Source organism: Dysidea avara, chromosome 11 (genome assembly GCF_963678975.1).
Source record: "Dysidea avara chromosome 11, odDysAvar1.4, whole genome shotgun sequence".
Lineage (NCBI taxonomy): Eukaryota > Metazoa > Porifera > Demospongiae > Dictyoceratida > Dysideidae > Dysidea > Dysidea avara.
This window is the reverse complement of record NC_089282.1, coordinates 15543160-15555960: the sequence shown is the minus strand read 5'-3', so window position 1 is coordinate 15555960 and position 12801 is coordinate 15543160. Positions and strand designations below refer to the sequence as shown.

The 12801-nt window shown below is 38.0% G+C and overlaps 1 protein-coding gene and 1 pseudogene across 4 annotated transcripts in view; one reads left to right on the top strand and one right to left on the bottom strand.

Moving 5' to 3' along the window:
• The window catches only part of LOC136237613 (long-chain-fatty-acid--CoA ligase ACSBG2-like), a 116029-nt gene that overhangs the window by 18373 nt on the left and 84855 nt on the right, over positions 1-12801 (top strand). For all 4 annotated transcript variants that reach the window (XM_066027822.1, XM_066027823.1, XM_066027821.1 and 1 more), the window contains exon 5: positions 9446-9526. In XM_066027822.1, the coding sequence (XP_065883894.1) occupies positions 9446-9526 (81 nt within the window). The remainder of the gene's footprint in view (positions 1-9445; positions 9527-12801) is intronic.
• LOC136239175 (uncharacterized) lies at positions 5917-8131 on the bottom strand (annotated as a pseudogene).

Sequence of the window (12801 nt, the reverse complement as noted above, 5' to 3'; positions counted from 1 at the left end):
CAAACAAGCCTTCAGATAGACCTGAAACACTTTCAAAACGTTGCTACGGAATTTAAAAAAAATTATTTATTGGAATTTTCTACTGACTGACTGAGTAACTGACTGATTGATGCCTTCAGACAAGCATAACTCGATAACAGCTAAGGCTATGGGCTTGATTTTTTCACTGTTTGATGTCGCTTCGGCCTGAGAGGTGCCTTTTGGCATACTGCAGTGTGTACAATGCATTCTTCATGGACTTACCAGTGCCCTCCTTTGTGTCCCATTCATCTTTGCTGACAGCGAAAAGTGTCGATTTGGCAGTAGCACATGATGGCTTCCCTCCGTAACGGAAATCGTCCGTATTTTTCATAGTGGCTATTTTGATTGCAGAGGTTCTTTTCAAACAGTTCTTGATTTGTACTGCTGTGTATAACGAGTTGAACATAGCCAACAATGAAGCGTAATTGATACTTCACTTTCAGACGATAATTGATATAACTGGGGCATGCAGTGCCATTTTAGATGCAGTATGCATGGGTTCACCAGTCATAATAATTATTTATAAAAAGGGTAGTAAACGAGTATACAGAAAAATTTGGAATTTTTAACTACAGTACGGACCATAACGCATTGATAAAAAGTACTGAAACAAGCTGGAGTAGTGCACGACATTAAATCACAGTAAAACAATAAGAAGTGTTATATCCCTACTGTGCATTTCCATTATGGTATCTTGAGCACAGTAGGAATATAACACTTCTTATTGTTTTACTGTGATTTAATATCATGCACTACTCCAGCTTGTTTCAGTACTTTTTATCTACGTATATGTGCTATGGTCCCTACTCTAATTGAAAATTCCAAATTTTTCTGTGTACTTGTACATATAAGTGCAATACACTAAAGTGAGCCATGATTCATATGATGTGACCTGCTGAGCAAAAGCCAGCTGTTTTCGTACATTCCTCAAATTCCATTTTATTGCTTCTCTGTTATCTATAGTAAAAAAAAAGGAGTGGATAGCCAAAGCCTCAGTCTTTTGTGATGAATAGTCTTGTAGTTATAGTGCTAGACAGTTGGAACAGGAATAAATTCAAATAGTAATCAATATGGCAAATAAACTACAGGCGTTTAATTAATCAATCATAACTCATGACTGAAATAAACTATGATGACGGGGTTTGGCTCAGTCTGTTCACCATGAATTGGCACATTGATCAAGGTGCAGTGTTTTTCCTGTTCATCTCCATACAGACAAAGAAGAAGGTCATTTCAACAACGAAATGATGATGGTTAACTTCATTTCTACTGCACTGTAAATGAGCATCCATACCTCATGTGCCGTACGCTGTACAAACACACAACAAAGCTTTTATTACTCCCCATGAACAGGAGAATCTGATGGTATATAGGTTTTATTGATTTGAGCTTTGTTTCAGTACATGCCAAAGTGATTAAAATGTCTGTAAATTTATCCAGTTTATTTCAATATGTTTTTATAAGTCTGTTTTCTTGTTTTTAAATGCTGTACTTGATGTTGTTTTATTCCGTAAGGTTGATTCTTGTCATGATGTTTCTAGGATGACTTTTAATGCAGCATTTTATGCATCATGCATTATTTAGGCCTAGTTAAATGGTACTACCATACTGTTTGATATAGCCAACTCTTGAACTTTGTCCTCCAGCCCTGAAGTCCTAGAGAGGGTACCTACGTTGTCTAATGGCAATGTATATATAAATACATTTTAAAGGGAATGAACAGGTGGAAGTATACATGTGGGGAAGTAAAATAAGGGAAAAATTTTTACAGTATAATGCAATAAACACAATAGGGAAATATTTACAAAATCAAGAAAAATTCTGTAAATTTTTTAACATTTGTTTCATGATGAAGAAAAGTGGTAATGGGAAAACCTTAGTAGCATCATGATCCCCAAAGCAAGAGGAGTTTTGTTTCATGTCATGAGTGTTAGTCTTCCTTGCATTAGATGAGTAGTTTGCTTTGTGTTTAAACCAGGCTCCTGCCCACAGCCAGCCAAAGGCCGGCTGTGGGTGCACATCGGGTTTACTAAAATCGTTTTCCAAAAAGTGTGTGTACATATGTATAGTTGTTTGTCTTTCTGCACCCATGTGAGCTAAACTTTGTTCACTAAAAACAACTATGTGAGAAGCAAAGGCCATATGAAGTCTGCATTAAACTTCTGGGCAGGTAAGCTTTGGTTTAAGGCAGTTAATATATGCCAGTTTGAAATACAAGTGAAACGAGTTTATAAGGCATGGTGAACACCTTTCCCAATCAGCTCTATAGGCGTCCAACAGCAGAAAATCAACACAGCTGCCCTCCTAAGCTACCGTGTATAATGAATTCCTTCGAGTTGAAAGGGAGGCATGTCTGTACATACACGAATGAAAATTAACAGCAACTTTGATTCTTTACCTGGAGATTACTTAAGATCCAGGAATGCTTCCTTAGCAGTGTATAGCAACATAATTACAGAATTAAGAAATGCTTCATCAATTACAAAATACAAATACACAGTGATTCAATTGATAATTCTGTATGTAGCAACAAAGCAAAACCCAAAATAAATAATTGTGACCATCCCAGCAAAAACCCGACTTGTTTGCACAATTTTGGAAGTTCTTTTTGTTTTCTCAGTGTTATCTGCAGTGCCCAAGGAATGGATCATCAAAGTTTCAGCGTTCTGTGGTGAGTAGTTTTGAAATTATAGTGCTAGACATTAGGAAGAGCAAGATAATCGATTTGTACAGTGGTTGTGCTGAAAATAAACTACAGGCGGTACATTTGCAGACATAACTTCCGTTTGGATTAGTCTACAACATTGCAATTTGGCTTAAAATGTTCACCATGCATTAGCACATCAGCCAAGGTATAGTGTTAGCCCTGTAGTCACTTGTGCATGTGGATGTGAAGGCAGTTTGGTAGAAGAAATGATGATGATTTTGTTTACATTTACCGCATTGTAAACAAATGCATATGACACGCATACATTGCAGCTACAAAAACAAAACAAAATTTTTTGAACTCTCCATGAGCAGGCGAATAAGATGGTACTGTATGTTATAGTTAAAGCACTGCCGCGCGTGTGTATGGAAAATACAGTACGAGGGTGTGTGTTGAGAGGCTAATACAGCATGAGGCAAAGCCGAGTGCTGTATTTGCCTCAAGACACCCCCTGAGTGCTGTATTTTTCATACATACAAGCGTAGGCAGTGCTTTAACTGTTATATTGTACTTCCTGGTCGTCTGGTTCAGAGCGATTTTCTGTAGTACTCAAACCGCTGTGATTTTTGGTGATCAGGATATCAGTAAGTGTTTAGCTAATTAATTTCTAGTTGTAGAACATACTAGTAGGATTACAGGCCCGTAGCCAGGGGGGGTTCATGGGGTTCTGAAGAACCGCCCTCTTGGAAAAAAGGTCCACAATTTCAGTAAAAAAGTCCACAATTTTACCAAAAAGGTCCACAATTTTAATATATGCAAGTCCAAATTTTCAGTAGCAAAAGTCCATTTGCTCACCACTAATAAGAAGCTAAATTAAGTGCTCCAAGTAGTTCATTCAGTGCTTGTATTTAATGCAATGCCAGATCGAGATACTCTAATAGAGCAGTCAACCACTCTAATAGAACAATCATTCTAATAGAACAGTAAAAAGTGGAGAGTGTCCTACTCTAGGATAGCCTATACAAACGTGTATGTCAAAGTTATGATGCAATACTCATCATCACTTATGCTTGTTAAGTGATCACGTGAGATGCTACAGACTGAAGTCGGCAAAAAAGCCAGTCAACAGTTTCGATATGGAGTGCAGTTTAAATATAATCGTGATGGAAGATTTCAATTTAGGTCTAGAAGAAACTGTAATAGAGACATCTCCTGACCTTGACGAGTCATGAGAGGAACCCCCCAAGAAGAAAGTACGTCGACAGAAGGCTGTAACCAAGAAAGAACGAGAACGCTTAGTTAAAGAATTGGTTGTTTATCACGTCCGTGATGACAAATCATTGTCTTGATACTACCCGTACCAAGTTAAAAGATCACCTAAATCCTTTGGTAATTCAGTTTGCCTTAGCATTCGAGGCTAGCAATATACATTTTGTAGTAACATTCTTGAAAGAAACATTTGCTAGCGTCTATACCAGTTGTGTTACAAAGCCGAAAAATAAGAAGAGCATATCCTTTCATTTTCAGTGGCACCAGCGTTGCAGCATACTTCTGGTAAAAGATACTGCAGACCTTGCTAAGCTGAGCTTAGATCCTGAGGATGATGATGTTAAGACTCTAGTCAAAGCTTGGCAACAATGGGTAATTTTTTATCAATCAAGGAAAGTTGGGCATAAAGTTTCCAAGATTTTTATGCTTGTTTTCTCATTGGAAGTCTACAACAAACTGCTTAAACACAGCCAATCTATGTTGCATGTGGCTTCAGATAGTACTTCTTCCGCAGCCACTAAACATTTAGACCCAGTGGATGTCTACTACCGATTTGGAGGAGCAACATTGGCTAGCATGTTGCATAGTCGATATAAAGCCATGAAGCTTGAGCACACAAAACAGAAAGAAAAAAATCTCAAAAGATACACATTTTACAGGCTTTGAATACAAAGGATAAGGAAGAAGTTCCAAGCTACTTGAGATATAGAGATGAAGGATATATGTATTTTCCCTGCAGAGAACTTATACCATTTTTACAGGATGTAGATGCAACCGTGAAAATAGTTTACAATGATAATGGATTCCGTAAACATGGAACACCACTTGTGTTAGAGACAACCAAGGTGAAACAAGGCTTAAAGATAAGTTCTGCACTGTCCTAACAAGTTGTTTGGGGTCCACTGACTGCTTCAAGATATCAACTGTCAATGATGTTTTCAGTGACTTTGTGTCAAAACTAACTAACACAAGAATACAAGAATTTTTGGACTCTTACAAAGCCACCTCAGCCATTAAAAAGGCACCGTTTCTGTTTCTGGGCAAAATTTGCGAGACACTTTGCTTACTCAACACGTAAATTCTAAGAGTAAACAATGATTGTTAACCTTGTAATTCATAGCATAAATTAACATTTACATGAATAATGTTTACATAAATAATTAATGTTTACATAATTATTACATAACACCTATGATGTAAGTATTTTGTCATAATTATTTCTTTCTCTCTAGTTGAATGTCACTTAATGTATCTAAGGATAAATCTCTGTATCCAGTACCACTGTGATGGGCAGAGACAGTCTGCTTAACCAACTGGGCTGCTCTCGATTCAGTGTAGTTAGCAGCATCCAGCTTGCCACCAGCTGATTTTTTGTACTGGCTGAAAAGTGACTCCACAGCACTGCCAGACACTCTCAAAGGGCTGACAAAATGGCCAGGGTAACAATTTAAGAAATCTACACAAAATGACTCAAAGCCGTGCACACAGATTCAAAGAAAATCCCAGGCTGTAACAGCAAACAGACAATGTAAAAAGCAAACTCCCTACCCAATTTGCAAACTTACTCTGCCATGCTAGGAATTCATTTGGCTGTATTGGTTTGTCTGTATTGAACAAATATTCAATCATACACCACAGATGTTTTCATGGCAAATATACTTACCCCCTGCTGTCTGAGTAAGACTACGATGCCAACTACGGAAAAACTCATACCCGTCCCTGATGGATTTGAGTATTTCAGAACTTGAAGTTGTAGTGGACACACGGTCGTGGCTTAAAAGGCCGTTTTCAAAAATCTTATTGCAAGTTTCCAAATATTTCAAAGTTAGTTGTACTTGTGGAGCATCTGGGGGCAAAGGTTACTGGTTTACATAATCAAATAGCTCTCCCAATGCTTGTTCTTGCTATATATGAAGATGTAAACTTGTGCTATAGAGAAACAGCATGCTTACCTGCATGATTTTAGCAGGAGCCACATTTCACTTGATCCAGGAGTCTCGTATAATGTGAGCTTCACGTAACTTTGGAATCATTCTAGTGTAACCATCCTTCACACGTCCACATTCTCGCTCAAACATGTCTACTATAGCTTTCCATCCAAAAGTTTTCCTATCCAAAGTAAATCGCTTTGTTCCATCTGCTCGAGATGAATGCAGTGCGTTGACCATATTCTTTAGCTGAGTGTGAAAAAGTACATAATTATTGTAAATGCCTAACTTTGTTACGGAGAAAAGTTTTTGTGAAATTAGCAAAATTGATTCTACATTAACAAATTTCAAATAGTACCTGATGGCTAGGACATATCAGCTAATAAACTAGGTTTGGTTGGTTAAATGGGTTTACAAAGTATGGCTTTACTTGATACTCATCGCTTAAGTCTTGGTTGGAATTGAATGGTCATGTGTTGACTTAAGTACGGTCAAATTAGGTGCAGCTCCATCACACACAAGTAGACTTGTGGAAAATCCATGTACCTACAATGCAACATTCACACATATTAAATACACATTTTAATGTATGTCCTAACCTATACCTGAAAGAGATGCATAGTTTCAAGGACACAAACATGGATAGTCTTAGCTTAAAAAGTATTAGAACTAGTATAGTAAGGTCCGACTATATTGTATGAGGATGTTAGATCCCTCCACAGAAATTGCATAATGTAACTAGTTTGTTCTGCCTCCTTTTGGCCGTCAAATAACTGGTACACATCATGGAGTGAAGCTTGTTCCTCTGCTCCCATTGCTAATCCTATAATTGTCTGACTCCTAGAATTCCACATAAGTCGAGATATAACTTTGACCTCATCAAAGATCAAGACACTATCTGCCATTGGCTCTAATTTTCCAGAAGCCTTGCAAAATAATTTATGAAATGCTCATAGCCTTCAACTTGTTTAGAAATACTCTCCCATATTGCTCCACTTTCATGGAGAAAACAACCAGTGTATGCCTGCAAAGTGCTCCTGGCAGGTAACTGAAGAATCCCAAAACTTTTCAATGCTTCATAAGCTGTTGGGCTTCTGACAAACACTGCTAGAGCTGAAAGGAAAAGCATATATACATACATTCCTATAAGAATGTTAATTACCTTACCAATTCGAATAGTAACTGAACTCCACCGGTTACCACGTTTCCCATGTTCTACAGGAAAATATTTTAAAAAGTAGCTATGGAGTTAACTTGTCACTTACTGTTTTTAGCCTGATCAGAGTAAAATTGATGTCTTTGTTTGTCCATTGTCCACACTTCACGAATAGAATCTGATACTGCAAAACCACTAGCTTCCTTGTATACTTCTTCTAGCTCATCACTGTGCTTTTCTTCTATTTCTGAGACTAAATTGCACATTTCTTCATGTTGGGAATCATCCAAGGTCACATCATGTTTGGAATACTTGGCTAACAATACTTTGGCTTTTGCTCTTTCTGTCTGGGCATTTTTCTTCCGCTTCACAGTGCTTGCTGGTGACAAATACTTTGTGGGGTAGTTGGCATTAGCTGCTTGACATTTAACTCGTCTGTTTGGACTTACTAGAGCTGATTGCTTCTTTTGTTGTTCTAATTGTCGTAAAAGCTGTTTGCAAGCTGAACACAGAACTTCATTAGATGCTTGCTCTTGCAGTGTGGCATTCTTTGGAAGCTTGTACCACCGAAAGCAGTCTATTGCTTCTACACGCTGAAATGGAGATTCAACCAAATTCGCTTGCTTTTTGTGAAACCGAATCACAGAGTAGTAATTGTCATTGTAGTTCCGATAACCAATTCCAGGGAAAAACACAAAGCCTTTGAGTCGTAATAAGCTGTTGCAAAGCTCAATAAAGTCCTGTTCACTAGAAACTACTCCAGTTTTGATTGATACCAGGAGCACTTGCACATCATAACAGTATCCACTTGTATCGGGCAATAAAATGGCTCGTACACAGTGAACATTTCCAGCTGGTGGATGATTTTGTACTAAACAGTGGGTCACTTCCAATAGAGTAGTGCCACATGCACCTTCCAGCAACATTGCTTGAAGTTCAAGAAATCTGCAAGCAAGAACTTAATTAAAGGAGGCACAGTGCTAGGTACAGTGGGCTGAGCATCACCGGAGTGTAAGGGTTGTGCAGCCACTGAAGTTGTTGATGACGACCTCAATACTGGAACTGCTTTTTCTCCAACTGGATTACAAACGATCGTCTCAACAGTGCCATCATAGCTATCAATAGAAACAGACACTTCCTCAGTTTCTCTGTGTTCTGGTGATCCTATTCGAGATTCTATTGGTGTAGTTCCCACGTCAACGTCACGGAAAGTCGCGTACGCTTGCAAAGAGGACCCATCATATCATGATCAGTCGTTTGGTCCGCGACAGAATTAGCTATGATACATAAGGAAGATACAGGTCGTTGAGGTGTACCTTCTATAGCGTTCACTTCGATAATATCATTTTAACAGTTAGAGCGAGCATGTGTCTGAGGCGTAATTGACACCACAGGTACAAATTTAATATGCGATAGAAAACGTTAGTTTATGGGAATACTTCAACATACGCGTTTGTACAGGCTATCCTAGAGTAGGACACTCTCCTCTTTTTTTACATTATGAACTCTTGCTTTGATCCTCCCACGCAAAGTACAATATATAGTTTTAATCGATTTGAGTCTTCCTTCTTCAATTACTGGCCCGATAAAAATTTGCATATTTTCTTTGTAGCATGTGTAATGTTACGAATTATTTTTAAATTTAGTTTTTCTCAATATGCATGTTTGTGCAAACAAGTTGGGTTTTTGCTAAGACGGTCACAATTAGTTTAGTACATTGTTAATTAATTCCAGTTAGGTTTGTTAACTGCATGGCGCCATCAACTTGTTTTCTCACATTTTCTCCTTTGTCCTGGTCATAGGAAGCGCCTAGAAGACAAATCTTTTCCAGCAATGGATTGACCAGTTCATGGAAAACCCAACGGTGTAAGTTGCATCTTGGTAGAAGACTACATTCGTAAGTTATGACCATTTGATTAAGCGCCTACAGTTTATTTTCCATATTGTCACTGTACAAATCAATTTTTCTGTTGTTACTACTTTGTAGCACTGTAACTTTGAAAGTTCTTGGCTTCTAGAGCTGAGACTTTGGTTGACAATTCCTTAGGCTATCTAGACAAAGAAAATGTAATAAAATGGAATTTGAAAAATGTGCTAGCAGGTGATGATGCTCTTGCAGATCCGGTCACAAATGAAGAAATTTTGGTTGCACATATCCTAGAATTAGCATAGGAGATTTCACTCAAATTTGGTACATGAACTGCTCTACCTGAAAATCTCCTCTGTAAAAGTTATTCCATTAAAAAGGAAGTACTACTAAACTACGTATGTATGCATGAAGATTGTACCATTGTTGTAGTGCCAGCTTCCTTGGTAACACAACACACTACCATGTTTCTTGATTACCAATTTTGAAACTTAGTTAATTACCTTTCTATACTTTCAATGCTATTCATTATGCACAATTGTAAATTATTGTTGCAGATTCGTGAAAGACTTCCGGACTTGAAGGCCATTGTTCAGTACAAGGAAGGACTCAGGGAGTACTATTCCAGTACCTACACAGTATGATGATGTATTGTTGTGCCATAATATTATGTATCTGGATTTTACAAGTAGAAAATTTTTCATCATTGGAATGGCAGTTCAAAAAAGAATGTTAACATTTTCAATGAAATGGTTCTGATTAAATGTTTTAAACATATGAATGTAGATCCTGGGAAGATAATGTGTTGCCAAATCCTAGGCTAGCAGTTTATTGGTTGGAATAGTACCAATGACTTCTGGAGATAACAATGCAGCAGCCCACATGGATACTGCACAAGGGATGCTGTTGTAGAAATCTAATCCAAAACAGCCAAGCTATAAAAAAAGTGTGCGGCCCTCAAAAAAGCTATGGTGAAAAAAGATGTGAAATCCAAGGTGGCGGCCAAGAAATGGCTATGATGGTAGGTTAATGGTAAAAATTTTAATAACGACAATTCAGGTGAATTTTGTGCCAAGACCAAGTGGCACCAAATTCACCTGAATTGTCGTTATTAAAATTTTTAGCATTAACCTACCATCACAGCCATTTCTTGGCCGCCACCTTGGATTTCACATCTTTTTTCACCATAGCTTTTTTGAGGGCCGCACACTTTTTTTACAGCTTGGCTGTTTTGGATTAGATTTCACTTCTTTTTGTATTTGTATACCCCAAAACCGGCCTATGGCTGGCTTTGGGGCTTTTTAAACCTAACTTTTTTCTTTACCACAGGAAGAAGAAAAGATGAAGCAGATGTTAAATACTTTAAATATTTCAGAATTTATCAGTAAATGTACAAATTATATATATAATACATATATTTATTACAGAACTCTCTGCATGGTGGTTTCTTTGTAACATAACACTCTACAAGGTGACTTCTTCTAGCTGATCTCTCCACAGGGTGAATTGGTTGCAGCAGAATTATCTACAAGGTAACTCTTCTTCTAGCTGATCTCTCTACAGGGTGATTTGTTTGTAGCTGAACTATCTACAAGGTAACTTCTTCTAGCTGATCTCTCTACAGGATGATTTGTTTGTAGCTGAATTCTGTACAGGTGATTTGTTTGCAGCTGAGCTCTTTACAGAATGATTTCTTTGTAGCTGAACTCTCTACAAGGTAACTTCTTCTAGCTGATCTTTCTACAGGGCGATTTGTTTGTAGCTGAATTTTCTACAGGGTGAATTGTTTGCAGCTGAACTCTCTACATGGTGGTTTCTTTGTAGCTGAAATCTCTACAAGGTGAATTCTTGTAGCTGATCTTTCTACAGGGTGACTTGTTTGTAGCTGAACTTTCTACAAGGAAACTTCTTCTAATTGATCTCTGTACAGGGTGAATTGTTTGTAGCTGAACTGTCTACCAGGTGACTTCTTCTAGCTGATCTCTCTACAGGGTAATTTGTTTGTAGCTGAATTCTGTACAGGTGATTTGTTTGCAGCTGAACTCTTTACAGAATGGTTTCTTTGTAGCTAAACTCTCTACAAGGTAACTTCTTCTAGCTGATCTTTCTACTGGGCGATTTGTTTGTAACTGAATTTTCTACAGGCTGATTTGTTTGCAGCTGAACTCTCTACATGGTGAATTCTTCTAGCTGATTTCTCTAAAGGGTAATTTGTTGAAGTCTGTACAATGTGCTTTTTTGTAGGTGATCTCACTGCAGGTTGATTTGTTTGTAGCTGAACTCACTAAAGGGTGATTTGCTTGTAGCTGAACCCCTTACATTGTGTATAGTTTCTAGCTACTAGCTGATCTCTCTACAGGGTGATTTGCTTGTAGCCGATCTCTCTACAAGGTGATTTGTTTGCAGCTGATCTCTCTGCAGGTTGATTTGTTTGTAGCTGAAATCTCTACAGGGTGATTTGTTTCTAGCTGATCTCTCTACAGGGTGATTTGCTTGTAGCTGAACTCTCTATAAGGTGATTTGTTTGTAGCTGATCTCTCTACAGGTTGATTTTTTTTTGTAGCTGAACTCTCTACAGGGGGATTTGTTTGTAGCCGATCTCTCTACAGGGTAATTTGTTTATAGCTGAACTGTCTATAAGGTGATTTGTTTGTAGCTGATCTCTCTGCAGGTTGATTTGTTTTAGCTGAACTCTCTATAGGGTGATTTGCTTGTAGCTGAACTCCTTACATTGTGACTAGTTTCTAGCTGATGATTTTTTTTGTAGCTTAACTCTCTACAGGGTGATTTGTTTCTAACTTATCTCTCTACAGGTTGATTTGTTTCTAGCTGACCTCTCTTCAGGGTGATTTGTTTGTAGCTGATCTCTCTACAGGGTGATTTGTTTGTAGCTGACCTCTCTTCAGGGTGATTTGTTTCTAGCTGATCACTCTACAAAGTGATTTGCTTGTAGTTGAACTCCTTTCATTGTGTCTAGTTTCTATCTGATCTCTCTACAGGGTGATTTGTTTGTAGCTGATCTCTCTACAAGTTGATTTGTGTGTAGCTGATCTCTCTGCAGGTTGATGTGCTTATAGCCGATCTCTCTACAGGGTAATTTGTTTGTAGCTGAACTCTCTATAAGGTGATTTGTTTGTAGCTGATCTCTCTACAGGTTGATTTATTTTAGCTGAACTCCTTACATTGTGTCTAGTTTCTAGCTGATGTCTCTACAGGGTGATTTTTTTTGTAGCTGAACTCTCTATAAGGTGATTTGTTTGTAGCTGATCTCTCTACAGGTTGATTTGTTTGTAGCTGAACTCTCTACAGGGTGATTTGTTTGTAGCCGATCTCTCTACAAGGTAATCTGTTTGTAGCTGAACTGTCTATAAGGTGATTTGTTTGTAGCTGATCTTTCTGTAGGTTGATTTGTTTTAGCTGAACTCTCTACAGGGTGATTTGCTTGTAGTTGAACTTGTGTCTAGTTTCTAGCTGATCTCTCTACAGGGTGATTTGTTTGTAGCTGATCTCTCTACAAGGTGATTTGTTTCTAGCTTATCTCTCTACAGGTTGATTTGTGTGTAACTGATCTCTCTACAAGCTGATTTGTTTGTAGTTGATCTCTCTGCAGGTTGATTTGTTTGTAGCTGACCTCTCTACAGGGTGATTTGTTTGTAGCTGATCTCTCTACAAGTTGATTTGTGTGTAGCTGATCTCTCTGCAGGTTGATTTGTTTGTAGCCGATCTCTCTACAAGGTAATTTGTTTGTAGCTGAACTGTCTATAAGGTGATTTGTTTGTAGCTGATCTCTCTGCAGGTTGATTTGTTTTAGCTGAACTCTCTACAGGGTGATTTACTTGTAGCTGAACTCCTTACATTGTGTCTAGTTTCTATCTGACCTCTCTACAGGGTGATTTGTTTGTAGCTGATCTCT